At 35.5% G+C, this 26,887-nt stretch overlaps 1 protein-coding gene across 1 annotated transcript in view; it reads right to left on the bottom strand.

Annotated features, from left to right (window-relative positions):
* LOC114652852 (transmembrane channel-like protein 2-A) overlaps nt 1–25,340 on the bottom strand; it is a 54,958-nt gene extending 29,618 nt beyond the window's left edge. The window contains exons 1-11 of the mRNA XM_051928371.1: nt 25,150–25,340; nt 24,659–24,700; nt 17,369–17,765; nt 13,522–13,674; nt 13,323–13,413; nt 13,138–13,219; nt 11,400–11,506; nt 11,191–11,289; nt 9,298–9,440; nt 6,175–6,322; nt 3,588–3,776 (exon numbers count right to left, since the gene is read on the bottom strand). Of these exons, the coding sequence (XP_051784331.1) occupies nt 3,588–3,776; nt 6,175–6,322; nt 9,298–9,440; nt 11,191–11,289; nt 11,400–11,506; nt 13,138–13,219; nt 13,323–13,413; nt 13,522–13,674; nt 17,369–17,765; nt 24,659–24,700; nt 25,150–25,195 (1,497 nt within the window). The 5' untranslated portion in view covers nt 25,196–25,340. The remainder of the gene's footprint in view (nt 1–3,587; nt 3,777–6,174; nt 6,323–9,297; nt 9,441–11,190; nt 11,290–11,399; nt 11,507–13,137; nt 13,220–13,322; nt 13,414–13,521; nt 13,675–17,368; nt 17,766–24,658; nt 24,701–25,149) is intronic.
* Nucleotides 25,341–26,887: the final 1,547 nt, after the last annotated feature.

Below are 26,887 nucleotides of genomic sequence, written 5' to 3'. Positions count from 1 at the left end.
TCTTTTATTGGAAACTTAAAGTGAGGAAAACGTAAAAATGTATTAGAGCTGAGAGCGAGAGAGGAAAAAAAACAAAATATGAATGAATGAACGAGTGAAACAGAAGGCTAGAGAGAGAGAAAAGGCAGCATGGTCAGAGGTCCCACAATGGAACAAAGGATCTGCACTCTAGGGACGGATCATCCACACTGAATGTGCAGCGAAGTGGGAACGATTAAGGTTGTGTCATCTTCAGGGATCCGAGGGACGACTGCGTGTGCAAGAAGGATGACGAGAGGACAACCGACCCTGACAGGGGTTGGGATGGAGAGGACTGCAGCTGCTGAAGTCTCTGCCAGGTAAGAGACTAATGAGTGAGCTGGGGAGACTAGGAAGGAGTTGTGCTCGGCTTGTGTGACTCACTGACTGTTGGTTTTTAGCTTTGTTTTTAACCACCATGGTTTTTCACTGCTTTAAGAATTATTTAATTATGTATTGGAAGCACTGTACTCTTGGACACAAACAGCTTTGATTTTTTTTATTTAATAAAAGAAATTGGAAACTTTACGCTACGTTATCGACGGTGTCCAGTTCAAGAGGCTCCCAAATATAGAAGAGGGAGCTTGGAGCTGGACCCACACCATCAGATTCTTGCCTTCTTTTTTGGTTAAGACTGCTTTGCCTTTTCTTCTCACTTTTATCACCAGTATCATCAACACATCTCTTTATACTGGCTTGGTCCCTGCCAGCCTAAAGATGGCTGTTACATCTGTCCTCAAAAATACATGGACTTGATCCTGAGGATTTTAAAATTTTTTATTTTTTCTCCAGCCGTCTGGAGTTTTTTGTTTTTTCTGTCCTCCCTGGCCATCGGACTTTACTTTTATTCTATGTTAATTAGTGTTCTCTTATTTTAATTCTTACTTTGTCTTTTTTCTCTTTCTTCATCATGTAAAGCACTTTGAGCTACGTTATTTGTATGAAAATGTGCTATATAAATAAATGTTGTTGTTGTTAAAAAAACTATTGAACTATTTCAAACCTTGATTTTCTTAGTAAAATCCAAGAACGTGCTGTTGTGAGCCATTTAAAAGACCACCTTGCCTCTAATGAACTGTTTGAAGAATTTCAGTCTGGTTTTAGGGCCAATCACAGTACGGAGACAGCACTTGTCAGGGTGACTAATGATCTCCTAATCACAACAGATCATGGTCTTTTAACACTAATAATCTTTTTAGACCTCATTGTTGCTTTTGATACAGTCAATCATGACATTTTTTTTTGTTTACACCTGAGAATGAGTTAAATATTGCTGGAAAAGCTCTTGCATGGCTTAAATCATATCTTAAGGACCATCAGCAATTTTTTGCTGTCGGTAGGTTTATGTCTGACCCATCTTACTTGCTTCAGGGTGTCCTTCAGTAATCAGTTCTTGGCCCTCTGCTTCTTATCATTTATATGCTTCCTTTTGGTGCCGTTACTAGATTGCACAGTCTATGGTTTCACTGTTACGCCGATGATACAGATTTATCTACCCACAGGGCTTACACAAACATTACCTCTTACTGCATTGGTTGCCTGTTTGGCCGACATCAAACACTGGCTGTATGAAAATTTTCTCAGACTAAATAGTGAAAAAACTGAAGCTTTAATTATTGCATCTCTAGGCACTTAAAAGAGAATAGACAATTCCTCAATAATAATCTCTGGCTTTATTACATTCTTCTCTGCACAGGTTAAAAATCTTGGTGTTATTCTTGATCCTACAGTCTCATTTGATCTTCATATTAATAATATTACCAAGGTTGTCTTTTTCCACCTTAAGCAAGTTTCAAGTCTGCATCCTTTGCTCTCTAATAATTCAACTGAGATGTTTATTCATACTTTTGTCACCTTACAACTTTACTATCGCAATGCATTGCAGTTTGGTGTCTGTACTTTGACTCTAAATAAATTACAATATGTAAAGAATTCAACAGCTAGAGTGGTTACCCACTTAAAAACCCTGGGAGCAAGTCAATCCTGCACTTCTAAAACTGCATTGGCTACCCGTTCCCTTCTGTATTAAATATAAACTCCTCATTTTAGTTTTAAAAGCTCTTCATGGTCTAGCCCCACCTTACTTGTCTTCGTTAATCTGTCCTTATACTCCATCACGTTCACTTGGTTCTTCTGACTCCTTGTTATTAACCATTCCATTATGTAGACTGCGCACTATGGGTGACAGAGGTTTTAGTGTATCAGGGTCACGGATATGGAATGCCCTGACTTTGGAGTTCCATACATGTACCTAATTTTCCATTTTTAAATCTAGACTTAAAACCTATATTTTTAATATTGGCTTTTGTTGTTCTTAAATTTGTTTGTACATTGGATTGTTTGATCTTATGTGTATTGTTGTACAGTGGCCTTCGGTACCTTGAAAGACACTTTGAAATAAAATTTATTATTATGAACATGATGCATTTTATGTTTTTTGAAAATTAACTCAAATGTGCCCACAGAAGATAAAAACATGTTCATATAATTTTATTTAGATTTTCTAACCTGTGGAATTTTATCAGTCTACATCTGACTTTAAATTATTGTAATTGTCATAACTTCCCTCTAATGAACAGTGATGCCTAAGCAGATTGTAGATTTTTATCTGTAAAATGTGAGACTGACTTTAATGGAACACACAAAGAAGTCAGTGGTAACCCAAATGTATGCTTGTTAGGACAACGTCTTTAACTTATGCAAGCATCATATGTTTTTGGCTTTATCTTTAAGGTGCCTACCAGTAAAAAATTAATTGGTTTAAAAAAATCTTTAGAAAGTTAATTTTCAATCAAAAATACATATTGGTACAATATGTGTGTCATTTAGTTGGAAACTGATGGTTCATTACAAATACTAGTACTAAGAATATGTGGCAATCAAAATGAACGTATTCCATCTTTATGTAAGTGTAAATACAAAGTGAATATTTGATCTAGGTATCATTGCTATATCAGAAAAAATCAGCATATTATTTTTATTCTTTTAAGCAAAACTCGAACTGAAGGACCTATCTTTTACATGATGCTGAAGCACAATTGACATCCAAGAAACCCCTTCCATCTGTCCAGTCTGTAAGCTCTGTGAGGTGAAGGGAAAAGGTCTATCCTCTTAAAATTTTACAATCTAAATTCCTATGATATTATCGATCACCTATGATGCAGCATTGAAATGAGTTCATGTACCAATTTCAGTGTAACTCATCCTAAACATCAATTATAGCATGAGCTGGTTTTTGAGCTGCTGAGTTTCTGTACTTACACAAAATATCAAATGAACTTGTCCAGTAAATGTGATTCTGGATTACATCTTTTCAAAATGCTTTAAATTACTGTATATGGTTTCAGGAACAAAAATAATTCAATTAAGTGGTTCTTTAATGCATCAAACCATGCAATGTACACACTTATTGTTATCCTTGATATGCACAATAAGAAACAGACAAAAATAATATAGTACTAATCCGCCTGCAAAATGGCAAAAAGGCAAAAAGTAAATCATGATATAAAAAAGCAGGAGGATTAAAGATTAAAAGTTTTGCTTCCAAACCAAACCAAACATTTACTTACTTCATTCTTTTCATACCATCCCAGATTATCCATATTTGAAAACTTCTGTGACCGCCTGACAACAAAATAAATGAGATAACCGCTGCCTCCTAAACCACATAAAATGAGAACATTTGCCAAAACACGCAGAAATCTTCTCAGGTGAATGTTTTCATCCTTCTGGTTTTCTTCTTCATCTACTATTGATTCCTGAAATATAAACATTTTTCATTAATTAAAACAAATATTGTTAGTATTATGCATTTTGGGTGTAATTTTGTTTTGAAAATAAAATACAGAATTTTGCTTACTACAATTTTAATAGTGAAACACTGTTCTTATAACATGAGTGAAAACCTTGAACAAAATGTTATACTTTAAAAGATATGAAAACTTAAAACATACATTTAATCATTTTGAAGATTACACTATTTTTTCACAATTGTGGTGTGCTTTCTTTTGTGTTAGAAACTCACTGTTTTCGTTAATTAAAAAAAATCTTTCAAATTACATTTGCAGCGATACAGCTTAAGACTAGAGGTTAAATAAAACCTTTAAATCTTACAAATTACTTCCAGTTCTAAAACTAAGAATGTTCCTGCCTATTTATTCACTTGTTGAGATTGCACACATACTGCAAAAATGAGAAAATAATTTTCACAAAAAAATATATATATTTTAATTTTTGTACGGCTTCAGAATTTCTAATTGACAACTGCCAGCTTTACTTCATTCCTTCACTACTATACATAATAACATTCCTAAGGGAGATGCCTACTTGCAGCTAAATAGCTTTATGGCTACTAAATGTACTTTGATAGACATCTGAGGTATACTGCTTTGTACATGATTTTTTACTTTCCATACATTTATACAATAAAAAGAAGATTATTCCTGCACTGTGTTGCACAAATTCAGTGAAACCAAAACCACAAATAGGTTACACATTAAATATTAGCCCACACACAAGTAAATTTGCAAACTCGTCTGTCTTAAAACTAAGAAACATTCTGTGTGATTTCAACTCCAAATTACTTTACTGTTTGAATTTTACCCTGAGAGCAGTTACACTAACGTGTACATTTTGCATATTTTCCTCCTTTTCACCTCCAACAGCGAACAAATCCCCAATACAAGTTCATGAAAACCAGCAGACTGCATGCACAAGTAGAACGCTACCCAGAAATAATGGCTGTTTGCGTGATTGGTTAATGCAGCATGTTGTTTCTTCTTTATGAAGACTTGCTGGCAGCTTGACAGTAAACAAAAGAGAACCAGTACACCAATATTTCAGTCCTCCCAAAGCTTTAGGGCAGTGCCTCTCATGGACCTGCATAGGTCTGTAGATGTTTTAATGCCGATCCACAAAAAAGGCAGACATGACAAATATATTAACCATGTTATTGTCTATTACCAGTTCACGAAAAGCTGGCTATGAATCATCACCAGTCTGTATAGCTCCAACAGTAGTAAACTGAAAGTAGTAAATTGATTAAACTGCTCAGACCGCACAGGGGACCCCCACTCTTTGAACAAATGAGCAGCTCGAAACACCAAGGAGAACCCACTAGTCCACAGAGATTCACTAACTGAAAATGGACAACTTGGCAAAAAGGTTGAAAACCATTGTAACTTAAAAGATCTTCCTAACTATATATGATATGAATGAGATATCCAGTGGCGTGACTATTTCACCGACACTATAATTTACACACTAAGGTTAGACATTCACAAGAACAGAAGGAAATAATTACAAAACATTTTATTTATTTATTTAGATTACATTAATTGCCACTTGCAAATTGAAACTACATATGAATAAGGGGTTATACGGTCCATGTGCTTTCTCAATATTTTTATTTTTAATAAATTTGCAAAAATCTCAAGTAAACTTTTTTCACATTGTCATTATGGGGTGTTGTGTGTAGAATTCTGAGGGAAAAAATGAATTTAATCCATTTTGGAATAAGGCTGTAATATAACAAAATGTGGAAAAAGTGATGTGCTGTGAATACTTTCTGGATGCACTGTATGTGTGTTTGTGCTTATTTGTGTGTATGAGTAAGAGTGGTACCTATGATAGACTAGAGTCCGACCCAGGTCTCTTTTCAGCCTTTTGCCAAGTCCAGGTGGACAGCCTCTGGCCGCAACAATCCTGAAATGGACTGAAAAGTTCCTAGAACCTTCCACCTGAACCCTAGTCCATTAAGGGCTAAATCACCTGCACAGCCCTCTAATGCACTTTAATGTTATTCTATACATATGTTTTCTAACTTATTTATTTTTTACACTGAAACCACATATATGTTAAACAGTACCATACAATAAGCCAAAAGTGACAATGGAACCAGTTTCTTTGTAGCTTTAATTTCAGCATTTTGCCATCACATCACTTGTTTCTACAAAACAGTGCATCCAGGGACATAATAACATGAGGTCAAAATGAGAAGTAGCAGGTCAGGACACTACTGCAGCCTAAAGGATAAGCTATTAGACTGCAGGTGTAATTTCTGTAGTGACTTATTGAGTACCAGTAAATCATTATACCTGTAGGTTTCCCACATATCGAAGGTCCTTATTATTGTATTGTAAGACTTAAAGTTGTTACCTTGAAGCTAGTAGTAATTGAGGCAAATTTGTTGTCAGCAGTTTCTGAATTGCCAATTAGGTAGTCCCAACTTGTAAACAGTTTCCAGCAGAAGTTAAAATCAGTGTCTTCACCATCTCCTCCACTTTCATTGGCATTCTTTGCCATTCTAATTAATAATATAAATAAATCATTAATGCAAACATATAACAAGATGATCCTGAGGTGTACAAAAACAGACACATTTGCAGTTTACATACTATAGCACAAACAAACATACAGTATACAAATCTACAAGACATTTTATGATTTTCCACAAATTAAAGAAAGGTTACTGAACTGTCAATGAACTATTATAATGATATTCACACTTTCATTTAAATAAAGCAATCTGTGTTAACAGATGGTTAATACAGTGTTTTGAAAAAGTATTAAGCCCCCAAACCCTTTCACACATAAATTGGATTTTGATTAATTTGACAGGAATTTTAATTTGTAAATCAAACGCTCTTTTTCACAGTGCTCCTTAAAAAAGAAATATGTGCATTTTTAAAGCACTAAGGAATTAAATTTCAAAAACAAAAAGTTTGTAAGTATTCATCCAACCCATTCGCAAATTTGTTGAACCACCTTTTGCAGCTACAGTGCCTATAATAAGGATTCACCCCCTTGGACATGGATTTAATTTGGCTCTTTTGACAATGGATATAAATAATTTTCAAATTTCACAATTTTTATTTTTATTTTTTTAGCACATTTTTGAAAAGTTTTCAATTTGTTCCTTTTGATTGAAGCATACTTTTTGTGGATCAACTGGAAAAATTCTTAATATATTGTAATCTTAGCATCTGAGAAAATAAAATGTGAAAATATCCTGTAATAAAACAACTTCCTGATTCATCTGTATAGTATTGTATTTTGTACTATTTTGTATATTGCGCAGATCACAGAAAGTTACTAATGAAAGAGACTTCAGTTGGCTGAAACAACCTCCAAGAACAACCAGTTTTGCAAACCTAAAACTACATTTTTTGATAGTGCATGTAATGCATAAATAACGTGTAATAATTTCTAAAATATGATATACCTAGCTGTGTGACCCGGATCTCACCCAAGAAATTTCACAACACAATGAGAGTCAGTTATAGTGCTGTTGGTTAATTGATTGTATGAGATATACTCTGTGTCAAAATGCTTTGCTGCATACAATGTTTGTAGTTTTTTTTCCACCAAAGGCTAATATTATTTGCCGGCAGTGTGATAGTTTGTAGTGATTTGGGCCTTCAACTTCAAACTCTGAGGATGTGGGTTCAAATCTAGCTACTGACCATAAGTAACTCACGTCACCTGCCTGTGCTCTGAATAGAAAAACAAAACAAATACAACCAATTGTATCTCAAATGTTGTAAGTCTCCTAGGATAAAGGCATCCGATAAGGAATAATATTATTAGGTCATTAGAACCACTTTCTCTTAAACATATATAAAATATGGAAACATTCCTATATTAGATCCATTCTTGCTTTTTTCTGTTTTTCCTAGTGACATGGCTTTTGTTGCTGGTTATTGCAAAACACAATAAGATAGGAAATTATGTTGTTTGATTTTAAATGGGTAATCAGTAGAAATAATGGAGAGTTTGAGTATATTATTATAATTATTAGATTAGATGATTACCATTTTCATTTGTTTACACTGCCCACTCGAGTAAAATAGTTTTTTTTCCTTTTCTTCACTGATTGTAGTACCCCTTTAAAGTGCTTGGAGTGGATATACATAATTACCAGTACCCTATGTTTTAAACTGATGTATTAATGTGAAGAGCATGAAGCATGGAACATTTCCATTTTAGAAATTCATGTGCCACTATATAATGCTGGGAACACACTGTGCTTTTTTGGCATGATTTTAAGCCCGATTTTTAGTAGTAGACTGATTTTTTTCAGCCGTCCTGAATTTCAACTTCAAGTGAAGTAAGAGAGGGTATGCTATGCTCTATTGCATCTTATGAATGAGCTGTCATACGATTAGAAGAATTCATGACCCATTTTTCTGATGTGACTATCAAATTTCACTGTTTTGCCATTGTCATACTCATTTTCACATTTTCTAAATCTAAATGTCACACACAGAGCTAAATAGCCAATGACGCATCTTAGGAGACATTAATGCAAGAACCCAAAATAAACTCACACAATGGTAAATTACATAGACTATGGACCTCTAATTCTCTCTGTATAATAGACAGAATGGATTGTCTTTGCCTCAAACATCTGTGTGCCCAATACCTTTTTACTTTTCTTTGTAATTTCAGAGCCCAGTGTGGCAAGTGTCAGGAATGCAGCTCTTTCCTTTGTTAACATCTTAAGAAGCCTGTGGCCCTCATGTATTTTTAATGAGTAAAATGCTCCAACGAGAAAAAAAATTACACAGTGTATGCCCAGCAGGCGGCACGGTGGCACAGTGGTAGCGCTGCTGCCTCGCAGTTAGGAGACCCGGGTTCGCTTCCCGGGTCCACCCTGTGTGGAGTTTGCATGTTCTCCCCGTGTCTGCGTGGGTTTCCTCCGGGCGCTCCGGTTTCCTCCCACAGTCCAAAGACATGCAGGTTAGGTGGATTGGTGATTCTAAATTGGCCCTAGTGTGTGCTTGGTGTGTGGGTGTGTTTGTGTGTGTCCTGTGGTGGGTTGGCACCCTGCCCGGGATTGGTTCCCTGCCTTGTGCCCTGTGTTGGCTGGGATTGGCTCCAGCAGACCCCCGTGACCCTGTGCTCGGATTCAGCGGGTTGGAAAATGGATGGATGGATGGATGCCCAGCATAAGACTGCCAGTTCTCTCTTGGAGTTTGCACCACTATGAACTAAGAGCGGAGGTATCGGTTTTCAGCATTACAACCAGGGGCTGGAGGGCAATGGAGCAGAACAGATAACCAAAATGAGAGCTGATACACAACTTGGAGTGCCAGTAGTCAGCACCAAAAAACTTATTTTCTAACCATTGAGCTTCGCATCTTGGAGATAAGTTACAAAACAGAATAAAATAACTTCCTCACCTCCAGAGTGTTATAGGCATAATTAACATTACAGAATACCTTAATGCTAATTTACTTTAAGATATGCAGGACACATCAGCTGAAAGCCAACACTTACGTTTGTATAACAACCATCAAGCTGTATCCAAAAGTGCCAATTCCAACCATGAAATAAGCCAAAGGTAATCTGTATTTCAAGAAGCCAATTGTACGTTGATTGTTATAATAACCATAGAAAAGCACTGAGTATTTAGCATACCCCTGTTCACAAAAACAAAGTAAAATTAATATAGATAAATGTATTTGATTCAGTGTTAAATGCATACATAAAAAGTGTAATACGCAACACAAATCAAAATTTAAGTGCAACTGAAAATGTATATTCCAATATATTAAGAGACTTTATAAACTATTGTCCATAATTTTTGCAAGTAAAAGTTACACAGATTAAAAATTACCAATAAAAATGTATTTATGCAACTGCCTCTATTTTTTTGTAATTAGCATTGAAATTGTAATGAAAGATAATGAAACCCTTTTTCCTTAAATATAACGAAATGCATTTTTGTAAACAAAAGGAAACAGACCAAATTAAGCTTTAAATATTTAAAGTAATATATGCTAATCGTTAAAAAAGACCAATCGTGTGTGTATTGTACCTGGCTCTTACACTGATAGTGTATTCAAAGCTTGGGTACAACAGTTACTAACTTACTCAACGATATGTACAGTACTTGTTTCTATCTTTGTCTGTTTTAACCTGCTATGGTGACTTTTAGATACTTGTGCTCATGTTTATGCATTTCTAAATACAAGTAACAGTGCTCATGTTGTTTTATTGCACCGATAGATGTAGCTATCTTGCATAAGACAGATATTAATTTCATAATTTTATTCACCTACCATAGGCTATAATTAAGTTTCAAAACTGTGCAGTAAAAGATCTACATGGAAATATATTTTAGGGATTGCAGAGAAATATAAAATCTCTACCTAGTCACTTCGTCAAGAAACAATTTCTTTAGTTTATACACTGTCTCCATGTCATGGTGTTTCTGATGTTAAAAGCATTAATAAAGTGCATTTAAGGAGGAAAGAACAAAGCACATCTGTTAGAAATGGGTGGGGGGAATACAAAATTAATTTCCCTGTCAAATTCTTGACAGTGACCCTATTATCCACTAATTAATAAAAGCTTTTAGAATGAATGCTTTCCTCTTGTCAATACTGTAAATTTTATGTTTATTTGAACACTTGAACTAGGATAAGACAATTTTATATATTGCAGTACTGATATTTGAACACATGACCAAGAATATAAATAATAACTGTTACTAAAGTAAAAAATCTTCATATGTCTATACATGTGTATATAGAAATTTGCACTTCTATCTTTGATATGTTGCATTTTTATGTTATGTTGTGGGCGGTACAGTGGCGCAGTGGGTAGAGCTGCTGCCTCACAGTTAGAAGTCCTGGGTTCACTTCCCAGGTCCTCCCTGCGTGGAGTAAGCATGTTCTCCCTGTGTCTGTGTGGGTTTCCTCCGGGTACTCCGGTTTCCCCCCACAGTCAAAGACATGCAGGTTAGGTGCTTTGGCGATCCTAAATTGCTCCTAGTGTGTGTGTGTGTGTGTGTGCGCGCCCAGCGGTGGCTGGTGGCTGGCGCCCCGCCCCGGGATTTGTTCCTGCCTTGCGCCCTGTGTTGGCTGGGATTGGCTCCAGCAGACCCCCGTGACCCTGTGTTAGGATATAACGGGTTGGACAATGACTGACCGACTGTATGTATTATTTACTATGTTGTATATAGTATTTTGTGTCCTTGCTAATGTGTGCTGTGTTCTGGACTTGTGAATGGTAGCGTGTTATATAAATTTATTATTATTTAGAAAGAAAATGGACATGATAAAATACTAAATAACAAAAAGTAAGACAGTTTTCTCAAATTACATCAAATATATAATGCAAATTAATCTCCAGACAGTTGTATTTGCATCTAGTAAACCTACTGACATTAAAGTCCCAAAGAGTAGAAAAATCCATTGCTGTGTCTTGCTCATCTCTTGGCACTGTTTTACGGGGAATACTTCCATAATGTAAACCCAACAGGATCTATAATGAAAAAACATTTTTTTCAATACTCAGATTAACATTGAAATTTTCTATTGTTAAATGTAAATTAAAAATTTAGAACGGTTTTTACTTCCAAAAGTATATTTTACCTCTGGAATCACAACAAGCCCAAATGTTAAGCCAAACAGAACCAAGTTCATTCCATACATCCACCTGAGAAATATAAAGTAGGATGCAACTGAAGATCCAAAATGACCTGTAACAGAAATGAACAACAAAATGAATCAAACACAATGAGGAAGATGAGTTAGTCTGCTCCAGAAGGGTTAAAGTCCCTTCTGAAACAAGGGCAAGGGGCTAAAGTCCTCTCAGACAGCATTAACGTTTCTCACATGGTAAATGTCTGTGGCTGCTTTGTCTTCTAGGGGTCATAGGTTGACACTAGGCTTAGAAGTAGTAAAATTAAAAGGGAAAAAGAGGCTGTGGATGAAGAAACTAAAACAGGATGACAAAATTGGAGGTTATGACCCTTGCAGGAAGTTCCAGGTTGGCAAAGCTGGAGGATAGCTCTTGTGAAACTTTGTCCATTTTAGCATGTATAATTATAATGGAAAGATGGCAGTAATGGGAAATGCAAATGGAGAAAAGGAGGGCTTGAGTCGCTCCTGAACTGGGGGTTCAAGTCCCCCATTTTCAGACAACGTTGTGCCCTTGGCTTGTGCTTAAAGTCTCTGAGTACAAGCAAGTAGGGGTCAAAGATGGCGGTTAAAGTCCACTTAGATTAGGCGACGGTTAAAGTCCTTCAAAATGATTCAAGTCTTTTCCATAGTAATTTAGAGTATCCAGGGTGTGATAATAATTTAACAAAGTATTAAATACTGCCATTTGTGCCCGTATTTAAGTAAGAAAGATATTTTGAATTGCAATTATAAGTTCTCTTAAGGCAAGCAGTTACTGTTATAAGGCAAAGTCAATTGCACTACGGCACCCTATATTGCACATGGACCTCATAGGGTTGAATCAATTGATTGAACCAGTCCTAATTATTTGCAATATCTGCAAATGTCTTGGGCATCACGACTGGAATAGAACTAAAATGTGCACTTCTGATAATGACCTGTAGTAAAAAAAAAAGCTTTGCCACCTAGGGCAGCTCCTAGAGCACGGGACTTATTTATAATTGATCATTGAACTGACTTGACTAAGAGATTTAACGAGGACATTCATGTTAAGGCATTATAACCTGGCAGTGATAGACAAAGAAAATTCCTCAGTTCCAAATTTCTCAATTGGGTTTAAACAGAACATCAGTAATATAAGAACTGCAGACTAAAACAAAGGTTAATGCCGGAAAAAAAGCAAAGCATAACAAAAAAAACAAGAGATCCCTACACTCGCAGAGAGTCAAGAAGGCTGTTGCTTTAGTATCTCAAGCTAATAAATTTGGGATGAGAGGAATTTAACAAGCTTTTAATAACTGGGGATGAAATTTAGACACATAGCTATGACCTAGAGTTTATGCAACAGTTGAAATAATGGAAGCATATTAATTTCAAGGCTCCATGCTAGTACTAGAGACATCATGTGTGATATTTTATAAGTTGAAGATGTAATCCACAATGATTTCATGCATCAAAAGATCCACATAACTAGTCAATATTATGCTGATTTGCTTTGTCTATTACTGCCATCAGTCAGGGCAAAGTGGTATGTAAAGCTTTCAACTACCCATTTTCTGTTTGTGTAATGGCTTGCTACTCTTTGAAGCTTTGTATTTGAAAAGATGGGAGCACATATTGTTTTAATCTCAGCCATAAATTCCAAAATGAAAAAAACTAAAAATTTTACAAGTTATTGTAGTAAAAATTATTTTGGAGATATGCTTACTCTCAACCTCTTTAATCTTCATTTCCCAGGGGATGCAAGCAGTCTTAAAATTTTCAAAATCTCTTTTAAACTTGATCCATTTCTTTAAAATATGTCAGAAAACAAAAATACATTATTAAAAACTATGAATAACTAAAATCTTTTAATGAATATTTAAAGTAATCTAACAGTCTTTTAAAATGTACCTTTGTCATCATTATTTTGTAAGCATAAAATTTTCTTCCTTTACCTTTACCCAAAGCCCCTTCAAATTTTTCCACAAAGCCCTGGGCTTGTCTAAGATGAAAAATAACATGGAAAGAAAAATATATATATATATATATTAGAGATATAACATAAGAATACAGTATTCTGAAGAAAAATTAATTAATTTTAAAATATTACTTCAGAGCATGCAGTCTTCTTTTCATGCGCCAAGGTCTGTTCCTCATGCTTGATATAAGCTTTTTCTTCTCTTCAACTTCTTCCAAGAGCTTTGCCATTTCACCCTCTGACAAAGATTCTTCATCGGAAGAGTTTGAGTCAGAGGATGAAGAGCTGCAAGAAAAGTAACATTAATAATTTTGATAAAAATTATGATAGTAACATTTGCAGGGTGTGCTCTTGAATTTTGGAGTTTATTTTTCTTCATCTTTCTTATGTGTTAAATTATTTAATAAAACAATTTTTTCCAGTTGAACAAAATGCAGCCTGAGGTAGTCTTGTAACAAGGGAAATCAATGGATATGACACATAGAATAACTCCTAAAAGAAAAACAAGTCAATCAGGGTGTGATAAGAATTCAAGGGAGTCAGAGAACAAATTAAAAATAGATTTCCAGTACAGTCTAAGCTGAAGTCAAAGTAAAATATATGGTCAAGGTGTCTAGTTGTATTCTTCACAGGTTGGGTGTAAAACTATAACAAAACCATACCAGAAACTCCAAAATGGGAACCAAATCTTTTACATTTCTCAAAAGTAAACTTTTTATCTTTAAATTGTTACAGATTTCTAAGACATATATCCATCCATCCATCCATTTTCCAACCCGCTGAATCCGAACACAGGGTCACGGGGGTCTGCTGGAGCCAATCCCAGCCAACACAGGGCACAAGGCAGGGAACCAATCCTGGGCAGGGTGCCAACCCACCGCAGGACACACACAAACACACCCACACACCAAGCACACACTAGGGCCAATTTAGAATCGCCAATCCACCTAGCCTGCATGTCTTTGGATTGTGGGAGGAAACCGGAGCGCCCGGAGGAAACCCACGCAGACACGGGGAGAACATGCAAACTCCACGCAGGGAGGACCCGGTAAGCGAACCCGGGTCCGCAGGTCTCCCAACTGCGAGGCAGCAGCGCTACCCACTGCGCCACCGTGCCGCCCAAGACATATATTACTATACTTATTGTGCCAGGGAAAGGTACACAATAACCCGCTGAGACGAGAGGTGGGGCTACCACTGACTTTGTCCTGTTGTTCTTCCCTCACAGCTCCGAGAAGCCGCCTGGTAAGGGCACTTAACCCCGCCCCTTCTGGAAGTTGCGCTATAAAAGAAGCGCCGGCAAAGAGAGGTGTCTTTTGCCGAGAGACCGGATCGAGCCCCACGGCGGAGCACATGACTCTTGAAAGATCCCTTAGAAGAAACAAATCCCTGATCAGGGTAGCGCATTGGCGCTGTTTTCATTATATTTTCTTTATTTTTCTTGTTTCGTCTAGTGATGATTAAAAGGTATGACCCAGTTGGTGTCCTAGCATTTCGATTGTTTCCCATCTGTCCTTCTACCACCTGACTAAAACAGTTAAAGTTTCCAGGCATTATGTTTGATACTGAGGGCTGAAAATTTTTTTTATCTTCCCTGTTAGTTGCAGAATTAAATAAGATACATTTTACCAATACAATAACTTTATGAACTTATGAGTATGAAATTAACTCACAGGTGGCAAAGCGGATTACTTAATCAACTAATATTCCAATTAGTGCAGTGTAACATCATAAATGAATGAAAACCCTTTTCCACTCCATCCTTTCTTTAACCTGAATGGATCTTTAATATTTAAATATTTCTCCTGTAAGAAAGCCTTTTCTGACTTCAATTGACTGTAAACGAAAATATCCAATTAAGAACTCTCTTTTGTAAAACACTTGAGCCTTCCACATTGCTTTCTTTGTTATTTTTCCAACAGAGCACCATTATTTGTGTTTTGTTTCTTGCTATTTAGCACTTACTCATGTTTTTATGAAGCACTAGCAGGAGTACCCGGCGTTGCCCGGAATCTATAACTGGTGAATTTCCCAAATGAAAGAAACAGAACATAGAAACTGAACCAACATTTTTCTGATTGACATTTAATTGTAATAGGTAATACAAGTGGTCATTTTAGAGGCTTTGGATACAGTATATTTTTTGTGTTGTCGTGGGGTTCTGAAAATGAACAAATTGTGAGGATTGCCCAGTGTAGAACATGTTACGTAGAGTTGTCCGTGTGAAAAGGATGGATTTTCCAAATTGATGCCTTTAACTTGGAGTGATTGCCCTTCAGCCTTAGTAATTTACGTAGCAAAATCCAAACGAATAGGAAATTCTAGCCTTTTGAAATCAAAGGGTAAATCATTCGGAATCAGCGGAATTCTTTGTATGAAAACATGTTGACGTCTTGCGCAAGGTTTGAAACGGACTTTTTTGAACAGGAAGTTGTAGACATTTGAAATCAAATGGTAAATTATTCAGAATCAGCGGAATTCTTGGTATGAAAACAGCTTGCCGTCTTGCGCAATGTTTGAAACGGACTTGAAATAGACTTTTTTGTGGCATCGGAAGTGGACTTTCCAATGCTATGTCTTTTTTTTGGTGGCATGGGTATATTAGCGAAAAGCAGGACAATTATAATGTGTCACATTGTATTACGTACAGAATAAGCACCAGAGTGAGATGAATGTATGTTATTTACAATACGTCGGAAAGCGAACAAATAGTACCAGTAAGTCAGAAAGACCAAGACTGAAATCTTACTTTGAGTCGGAAAGTGAGCGAATAGCACCTCAAATATGGAAAGCCAGTCACGCGCACTGGGTCGTTCACGTTTTACATCCATACGGCAGTTTCCCTTCATGCGATGAAAGCAGTCGGCTTTCGCATACTTGGACACTTCCGCAATGTCTTGGCAATTTAAAGAAACATTGGTAAAGAGGGATGCACAGAGACCAAACGTGTCGCTAGATGGCACCGCTGTTAACGACTGTTGCAACGTGCGGCCATCTTGTCGATGATAAGTACGGGGACTTTTTGCAAACGTTGTGTTGGTCAAAAGGTGTCCTGCGCTTGATCAAGGACATTTTTCCCAACCAAACATACCCCATGACCTCCTCCTGGTCACAAAGCAGCCCCATGCCCAGTTTGGTGGCGATTGGACACCCGGTACAGATTTGTATGGCGGACAAACAAACATACATAAACTCTGCTTTATATATTAGATTGTCAATCTTGAATAGTCACTCATGTGATTACAGATACATTTGACATTCATCAATTTTTCTAAACATTTTCATGTAAATGTAACAAGTATTATTCTCTTTTAGAAAGAAATTAATCACATGAGCAACATCTTTCCCTTTCTGACAAAAGCAAATATCGGTCAGAAACCCTTTATAAAAGACAGCACCCATAAGTTAGGAACATCATCAGCACATGATGCAAATAGTACCAAAACCATAAACACAAGCACGAAAATGCATTTAAACACCCCAGAAAACCGACTTTTTTATCTGCTTACTGTAAAATATATTTTGTTTTCTCAAAAAAAAAAGACAACAAAGCAATTGGTAGGTAAACCTTGGACTCAATGTCTCTATTTTATTCAGTTTTTGTTATGTATTTGTTCACCAGAAAGGTAAATATTTTGCCATTTAGGTAACACTTAAGCATTTTTTAGATCAACAAATCTATTAATACATAAAACATATTCTATAATTTCACTGAATGTTTAATTAAGCAGGATATTGTGTATTTTTAAGATCAAAAAATGATGCATACACACACACGGGGTATATTGTGTACTTCTACAGAATATTTCATTTTGTAACTGCTTTATCAATATTTTTCCCCAGGAAAAGGAAGACAAGGTGTACGTATAGATTTCCCACAGACAAAGCCAGCATTATCCCTGAAACAAAAACTTTTTAAAAAATGAATTGGTATATTGCAGTTTAACAGGAAATATTACAAAAAATGAAGAAGCCCTACCTGCTGTCATTCTTTTTTTTCTTTTTTTTCTCCCCACCATCATCTTTATTTTTATTGTTTCCTTTTGCATTTTTGTCTGACTGCTTCACTTTAGTGTTTTGTTCCTCCTTCTCCGTTTTGTTATTGTCTTTTTTATTGATTTTTTTCTTGGGATGATCATCCTCACTGTCCTCCTCACTGTCTTCCTCTTTGACTACCTTTTTTCTGTTAGCTCTTCTTTGTCTTGGAGCTTTCTCTTCTTCTTCCTCTTCATCTTCATCTTCCTCACTGTCCATATTTTTACTTCTTCTGCCATTTTTCATCCGTGTTGCTGCACGGCTATTATTCCTGTTGTTTCTCCCGCTGGCAGGTTTATCAGCTTGTCTTCTGCCAGTTTGCCCAGGTTTTGGTCCATCATCTGTATATAATCAATGGTAAAGAAAACTAATGTCATATCTGTTCATCTTGAATCACCATACTTTTCCAAACAAAAGACACAAAATAGTAAATTGATCTAGGCAGGACAAAGCAAAAATGAACACCTTGAAAATATGTATGCATAACCTTTAATTGGACACTAAGTCTTTGTACTATGGTATTCATTTTTAATGTAATGGATAATGGATGGATGTAACATTAGCAAATTACTCTCTCTAGGGAGCAATCAGATAGATGGACATAAAAGCTATAGTGTTATGATGTTTTCACTTATCAGGAGAGAAGCATCAATGTGCATGTGGCAAGAAAAAAATATGTGAAAAATTAGTATCAATCTGTACAGTAAACACAAAGTTAAAACATAAAAAGATCTTTGGAAACAGAACATGAGTTTTTCTTGGGGTCCTGTCTTTTTAGCATGCTATTCAATGCATGTTACTTTTGGATTTGAATATATGAGTTTGTATGGAAATCTCTCATAACAATTAAGGACAACATTAGCGGTATTAATACAAAACGTTATTTTTTTGTATCATAAATATTGTGTAAATTGTGTTTATTTTTGTCTCTTGTTAGAAATTTTACAAAAATAGTACAAATCTAATTAGATACTTAATAATTATATACATTAAAATATTAATCTGGAATATTTTCCAGCATACAGTAGCAGTGAAACTACTATAAAATTAGATTTAATTATCATGCGGTGGGCTGGCACCCTGCCCGGGGTTTGTTTCCTGCCTTGCGCCCTGTGTTTGCTGGGACTGGCTCCAGCAGACCCCCGTGACCCTGTAGTTAGGATATAGCGGGTTGGATAATGTATGGATGGATGTGATTTCACACAAATATCTAGCCTAATGCATATGAACAGAGTTGGAAAAAGTACTGTACTCAGAAATAATAATCAAGTAAAAGAGACTTTCAAAACTAGACTTGATGTTTAGAAGAATTAAGTGGAAAGGACTGGTGAGCTTTGTTGCGCCTGTTCTCATCTAGATTGTTCTAATGTTCTAATGTTAAATTTTTATTTCACTTCAGCAAATTATTTCAATGTAAAAACACTTTAGTAGAAGGAAAAAAAGTACTTGCTTTCAAAAGTACTCAAGAACGAAAAGTAAAAGTACGTTTTATAGTAATGAGAACATGCAAGGCTTGATATCATCTACTGTTAAATTCTGCTCCGTACTTCTAAAAAATTTTTATTTTTTATTTTTTATTGAGAATTTGTTCTGTTCTGTGTATTGTATTGTATTGACCCCCTTCTTTTGACACCCACTGCACGCCCAACCTACCTGGAAAGGGTCTCTCTTTGAACTGCCTTTCCCAAGGTTTCTTCCATTTTTCCCTACAAGGGTGTTTTTTTGGGAGTTTTTCCCTGTCTTCTTAGGGAGTCAAGGCTGGGGGGCTGTCAAGAGGCAGGGCCTGTTAAAGCCCATTGCGGCACTTCCTGTGTGATTTTGGGCTGTACAAAAATAAACTGTATTGTATTGTATTGTATTTGTCTACAGAACACAATACATTTATTTTTTTAATTTTAATTTAATTTTATTTTTAAACAATACTCACACAATATTTTACTACAGAAATTCAGTACAGAATAATGAATCACGCAAATGCAATTCTCCCTTTGATCAGTGCATAACTGCAGTTAGTGTCACAGTGATGGCCTGAGGTGTGGTACTGGTTAGTGTGGCTGTGACTTACACTGTGCCACCCCTACTGGGATACCCAGCAGCAGTAAATGAGGCAACCCTGCTCCAGAGAGACAAGGACTAAAATTAAATATAGAAATAAAAATAAAAAATTAAAGGAACAGTTCAAAACCCGATCACTATATAGATACATAATATAACAAACTGAGTGAAAATCAGCACAGATTGGGATTTTTATGCTTTACTGAAGTAAAGAATTTAAATTGTAGAAGGGCAGTTATTACAATAAATAATAATACAACACTTTCAGAATTGCAATATATCTTTAATTAGAATTCTTCTTTGAAAACTGTGATTTCCTTTTTTCAATTTGGTTCAAATCTTTATTTAAACTACCCATTCAGGAAATCACATAAACTAAGGAAATAACCACACATAAACTTGGATGTAAACTGGTTGTCTCAATATCAGTTGTTTAATATATATTCATATTCTAATCCACACAAATTGACAAATTCAACAGAATTGCAGTTTCCCACACATACAAGCATTAGGCCAACTTGTATCAGTATTACATTGCAATAATTCAACTTCAATACAACATAAGAAAATGGCAATTTCAAATCTGAGAGTCAATGTTCAAATTTAAGTGCTCTCTCATGAACCATGTAAAGAAATAATAAGGGCAGCTTGGAAAAACGGCAAGAAGTCTTGGTGTCACTCTAGATGAAGACTTGTCTTTTTCTCCACACATCAGCAACCTCTCCAGGTCCTGCAGATATCTTCTTTACAACATCAGGAGAATCCGCCCCTTTCTCACTACAGAGGCTACTCAGCTTCTCGTCCAGACCTTGGTCATCTCTAAGCTGGACTACTGCAACTCTCTGATGTCTGGACTTTCACTAAAGGCAACACAACCACTTCAATTGATCCAGAATGCAGCTGCAAGACTCGTTTTTAATATTCCCAAATTCTCTCACACTACACCTCTGCTGCGGAACCTGCACTGACTCCCTGTGGCTGCCCGCATCAGGTTCAAAACCCTAACACTTGCCTTTAAGGCCAAAACTGGAACTGCACCACCTTACATATCAGCACTGGTTAAGCAGCGTGTCACTTCTCGCTCTCTCAGAACATCAAGCACTGCTCGTCTCGAACCACCCTTACTTAAAAGAAGAGGACGACATGCATCAAGACTCTTTGCAGTGTTGGCTCCTCAGTGGTGGAACGAACTTCCTCTTGCTGTACGAACATCGGAGACCCTCACTGTCTTCAAACGTCGTCTGAAGACACACTTCTTTAAACAGCACTTGGGGGACTAAAGTCCCCATACTCTTTTTCTACCCTTTCTCTTTATAAAAAAAAAATTGTACTAAACTTACTCTTTTCTTCTAGCATGGTTTTGTGTACAACTTGGTCAGCAGTAACTTGTTTAATGACAGTAGATTTAATCCTAGCCTAAAAAGACTGAAAAACAGTCGTAGACTACTAAGCACTGTTGTAAGTCGCTCTGGATAAGAGCGTCTGCTAAATGATGTAAATGTAAATGTAAATAAAATAAGTTGCACTCTTTGCAATTAAGTGGAATATAGAATAGATGTACAGTAATTGTCCAATAAAAATTAAATATTTTAAAAACCAAAGCAAAATATATTGCTGCTCAAAGTTCACCCTTACACACAAACCGGGAATATTAACTTAATAAGTCACTAGTACTTTTATTAGCACTCAGATAATAAGGGGCCCTCAATCTGTCCCCTCACAAGGCACAACATCTCATTTGAACCCAAGAATTTATCTTCTCCAGTTAATCATCAACTTTTATGGCCAAGCTCAGTCTAGCTTTTCAGTAACTGGGCTTGTAAGAATTCCCAGCAATATTTTTTGCGTACAACATAAGGATATTGCATGGACAATATAAAACTTGTGATCTCAAGACATTACTTGAGCTCCTACAATCTTGTTTGCACAAGATTAAAAAGGTACCACTTTTTGGGATGTCAGAGGCTCCATATCTGATAGCTTTACAAGAGGGAAATACGCTTACCTCAACATGTTACTTTAAATTTGAAGGGGAATTCTTGAAAGCAGGGACTACTTTAGGTGCTGGCAGGCACAAAAGGCACTGCATCATATATGAATCACCTTTGCATCTTATAAATGTGAACATCATGTTCAAATATAACCATGGGTAAAATGCATATTCAGTTTATTTGTCTTACCAACAACCTACCAAATGAGCAGTGCAAAGCACACTACAGCCAAATCTAAAGTATAGCATAAGTTGATAACACAACTAATAGGTCTGTGTAAAGACTAATGAAGACGTGATAGAAAAAGTAACGTGGTAAAAAATATGCTATTTAACCTAAAAATGTAGCAAAAAGAAAAAGTAGCCCTAAATGAAATTTACTCAAGTAAAATACAAATAGCTGAAAAATGTATTTAATTAAAGTAAAAAGGGAGTTGTACTTATTTTACACTTTTGCATATGAAATCTTGGGACAAAGCAAAATGGCAATAAAAACCTCTTCATTAGTTAAAGTATTATTCTCTAATTCTGCATTCCAGGGATGTTCAAAGCTAGCTACAGAAAATTTCTGTATCTATATTAAAAAAGATCTCTAACTTTAACCCTAACCAGTGGAAAAATAAGAATTCTCAAGAATTCTTGATAAACCTTCAATGCAAATCCTGAAATGAATAGAAAAGAAGTTTCATCTGGACATCACAAAATATACATATATTTATGTAATAGGACTGTGAAAATGAACGCAAACTCTTTTTCAATTCTGTGGTTTTTCATAAGAGGACATAATTAGCTGTCATCTAGTTTTCACCTAAAAACCTAAAATAAGGTAAATCTTATCTCCTCTAATTTCAAAGCCTCAATGAACAAACAAAACATACCAGATTTTATTTTGTCATTATGCAACAAAAGATATATAGTCAAACACACAGGCATAGGGAGCACAAGTTTCTGTTAGATTAATATGGGGAAGGATTTGAGTGTGACACCACCGGTTACATTTGTTCTGTCTGTTTCCGCAGATTGCAGTCGAAAAACTGTGTGACTTAATTTTTTTTTAATCTTGGACATGACAATTAAACAGGGTGTTCTCCGAGACCCCAGCCCTTCTCACATTGTCCGTTGTTTACTCATAGTATATATAATATATACAAGATATTTATTTATCCAATATAAAAAGTACTGTATAAATAAATATAAAATGTTTCCAGCTGGTGTATTCTTACCCCTATGTCTGTAATCCTGGCATGGTATGTGGGGACATCTGAGCCTCAATGATTCTTAGAATTCTGTTGTTGGTGATATGTGCTCCTGACTGGATTACATATTAGAAATATCAAGTAAGTGTCGTGCAAGAGTAAAATTTATCATTACTGATTATGTTTTAAATATCTTGCTTTGTTTACTATGATTTCTTTATATATTTGAGTTTGATGACCATTTCTCCTTTGATCTCCTGGTTTTTTTCACGTTAGGCAATTTCCTGATTATTATTGTAGCCAGCACCTGACTATAATTCAGCCTATGGTTATTATATTTAGAAATTCTTCAGGCATTCCATCTCTTTCTCATGAAACTATTACAAAACAAAGCAATAAATTGGTACTGAAGTTCTGTGTGAGTCAGAAAGTTGCCCAATTGAGTACCTTGGGCCAAAAATCAATGATAAAAGTTGTAGTCATGTCATGTGACCTGTGGCAAAATATACTGGACACTCATGTAAAAAGAGGCTCTGAGCTTTAAACTAATCTCCATTTGGGCCCAATCAAATGAATTTGATGCCCACTGAATAGATCTGCAGTTTATAAACAAATAGTGACAGTATGCTGGAAATGACTAGTTGAATGATATATTTAGAATGATTTATAGTTTCAGCGCTGAAAGAACTTAAGAATTTCAGGAGAGATCTAAAACATGGAATCTAAATGGCCCTTGTCTAAGACCTCAGTAATGGAAGTAGCAGCAAGGTAGTGTGGTCAAAAGGATGCTGGCACATGTAAAAGTGGCAACTCTATTATCTGCTGGTGATCACAAGCAGTAAGGGAGGCTGTCATTTGACTGGATTTGACTATTTTTTTCTTTCAAACCTTTAAAAAGCCTCAAAGAGGTTTTGGCAAACTATTCAAGGGTGGGCAAGTGTTGCCAAGGCTATTGTCAACAATGGTGGGAAATGCTGACCTCAAATGGGGCAATTATTGAGACAGGAATGCACACTGTAACATCTAACCTTGGTGGCTATACCCTTTTTGGAGAAGGCACAACATAAAGCTTTGGTTTGTGTTGTTTGCAGTACTTGAAACACTTGTTATTAGCAAGGCTGCAGGCGTTTATATTTTATTCCATTCCACCTGAAGCTAAGTAAGTTTGGGCCTAGCCAGTACTTGGATGGGAGATCATGTAGGAAAAGTTTTGGTTGTGGCTAATAGAGGTGCTATCTAGGTCATCAGGGAGCGCATACCCTGTGGTCTGAATGTGGATCTCAGTGCCCCAATGCAGTGATGAGCACACTGTGCTGTAAAACAGATGAGATGTAAAATTGAGGTCTTGACTCTCTGTAGTCATAAAAGATCCCAGGGTATCTTTCATAATGAGTAATCTGTATCGCAATGTCCTGCCTGAATTGCCGACCACAGCCTTGTCATTCTGGGCCCCTAGTCACCCCCTGTCTTTAATTAGATAACTGTCTCTCACGCCTTCACCACCTAATAGCTAATGTGTGGTGAGTGTATTGGCACAACACGGTTGCCGTTGCATCATCCAGGTAGATGCTGCACATTAGTGATGGTTGAAGTGCTATTTAAAGAACTTTTAGTACTAAGAAAAGTGCTATACATATGTAAAGAATTATTATTATTATTCTGGCATCAAGTACTCATACTTAAATAGCATTATGTGCACATAAATGTTGTCATAGTGTTATTAGTTATGTGGAGGAGAGGCATGTGTACAGAATAAATTGTCTATTAAGTATATAATAAGTGAAATTAAATGAATACTTACAATAATTCTAATTATATGCTGTATATTCAAAGTATGTTGCATTCAGGATGTATTTTATAATGTTAACAGACTACAGTAACAGAGCAGACCATAAAAAATGACAAATAAATAATTAAGAAAAAAAAATAAAAAACTATCAAATTCAAGTTAAAGTTCTGGATTTAAACCAACCTTATCAATAAAGATACTCACCCTCACTATCACTGTCCACCTGTCCATCAATTTCAATTCCCACTGGAAAAAGAATGTGAGGTATTCATGTAATTATATAAAGTTTCATAACTGCTTTTTATAATTAATATATATGAATATTTGCTGTAAGTACAGATAGTTAGATACACTATTTATATATATATATATATTATAAAAAATATATTTATATACTGTATATCTAACTGGACTGAGGTCTTATATATCTAACTGAGGTCAACTTATTTTTACATAAGTTTATCATTATTTTATAATAAACAAGTAAATGAAGTGAAGAATTGGGGTTATTGCTTAGAATGTGTTAATTTATAATTAGCTTCATGCAATAGAATAGAACAAATTCCTTTATAAATGTATAGTAACGTTCACTTTTTAAAGTATCATTCGATTTTCATTTATTTATTACTCTTATCTTACTGTATTTCCTAATGGTTGAAGTATACATATAACAAGTAATAACATGGTGACCTCACCATCCTCCATTGTGATCTGTAACTGACTTTTTCTTTTCCTTGGCATGTTTGAAGAGTTTTATGATGGTTTATGCTGTTCTATAGCTGTAATTCCTTTATTGCATTTACTTCACAGGCACTTGCTTACAAACAATTGTGCTTTCTTACAGAATAGCTTGTCTGGGTAAGATGATCAACAGCATGCAGCGGCATTCTTATGTCTCCATGACAACAGCAAATAGCAGCGCAGAGTCCTAAAATACAGCAATAAATTGGTTCTTTGAAAACTATTCTCATAAGAAAAACATGTCCATATAAGTTAGTAACTAAATACATAGTAAATAGATACTGTACATATTGACATTGTACTTTGTATTGTAACATGAACATGTTTGCTTCACATTTATTATTTTGTACTTTGTATTGTAACATGAACATGTTTGCTTCACATTTATTATTTTAAAATAAATTTCATATATTTGAAAACACATCCCCATAGCTGAAATTTTTTTTCCCCAAACTCAAATTAAGCATAGTACATTAAAAGACGATACACACATTGGCATGTAACTGTCAACTCACTTTTCTTAATGGAACATGCAGAATGTCAAATGACTCAGCAGACTGAAACTGATGTATCCATCACTGATGTATCCTTAAAGAGGTTAAAGAGAAGATTTTTTATTTTTGGTATTATCTTGAGTATAATCGAGTATTTCTTGAACTGTTATGCCTTCACATTTATCTGTCTCTGTTACTCTTCACACTATTCTGATGTAAATAATGGTCTAGTCATCTGACACCTAAAACAACACCTAAAGGAAGATGTTAAAGTTTTAATGAAGATTCAAGTTACCTTTCATGTAATATTTCATTTCCGGGGTGTCGATCCCTTAGTTTTACTAATAATTAACAAAACAAATGAATTACATAAATAAATACTGTATATATATATATATATATATATATATATATATATATATATATATATATATATATATATAAATGCATTTACTGGTCTAAAATGCTGTGTATATGACATAAAGTGAACATAATAATAAAGTGAAATTAATAATTTAGTGATACACCAACCTACACGCTTTGTCTCTGTAATTACTCTTTAATAAAGATGCACTGCTCTTTTAAACGATACCACTATAATACATCGTATAAAAACATTTAAATGTACACCTTCTTTAAAACATTTTTTTAATTGTTATATACCTGTATTGTCATATTAATCACTCATATTTAATTCATTCAGAATTATACAAGGTAAATCATCTGTTTTTGGTTACAAAAAATGTTACTTCAAACATAGTTTAATGTTTTAACAACACTGACTGGTAATACCATTAAGTAATCTTTTACCAGAGTAATTAGTACATTTGGGAAAACTACTCCCAGACTGCATATATTTAACTGTTAAACTATCTGGGCTATTACAGATGGATGGGTAATTGTAACAACTGTCTTAAATTCCCATATTAAAATATTCCAGAATAAAATAGTTGGATGCTATATGTATAGGACAGTCAGTCATTATCCAACCTGCTATAACCTAACACAGGGTCACGGAGGTCTGCTGGAGCCCATCCCAGCCAGCACAGGGCGCAAGGCAGGAACACATCCCTAGGCAGGATGCCAGTCCACCGCAGGGCACACACACACACACACACACACACACACACACACACACCAACCACACACTAGGAACAATTTAGTTTCGCCAATGCACCTAACCTGCATGTCTTTGGAC

Source organism: Erpetoichthys calabaricus, chromosome 5, assembly GCF_900747795.2.
Source record: "Erpetoichthys calabaricus chromosome 5, fErpCal1.3, whole genome shotgun sequence".
NCBI lineage: Eukaryota > Metazoa > Chordata > Cladistia > Polypteriformes > Polypteridae > Erpetoichthys > Erpetoichthys calabaricus.
Note: the sequence above shows the minus strand (reverse complement) of the source record. Positions and strands in the feature narration are given on the sequence as shown.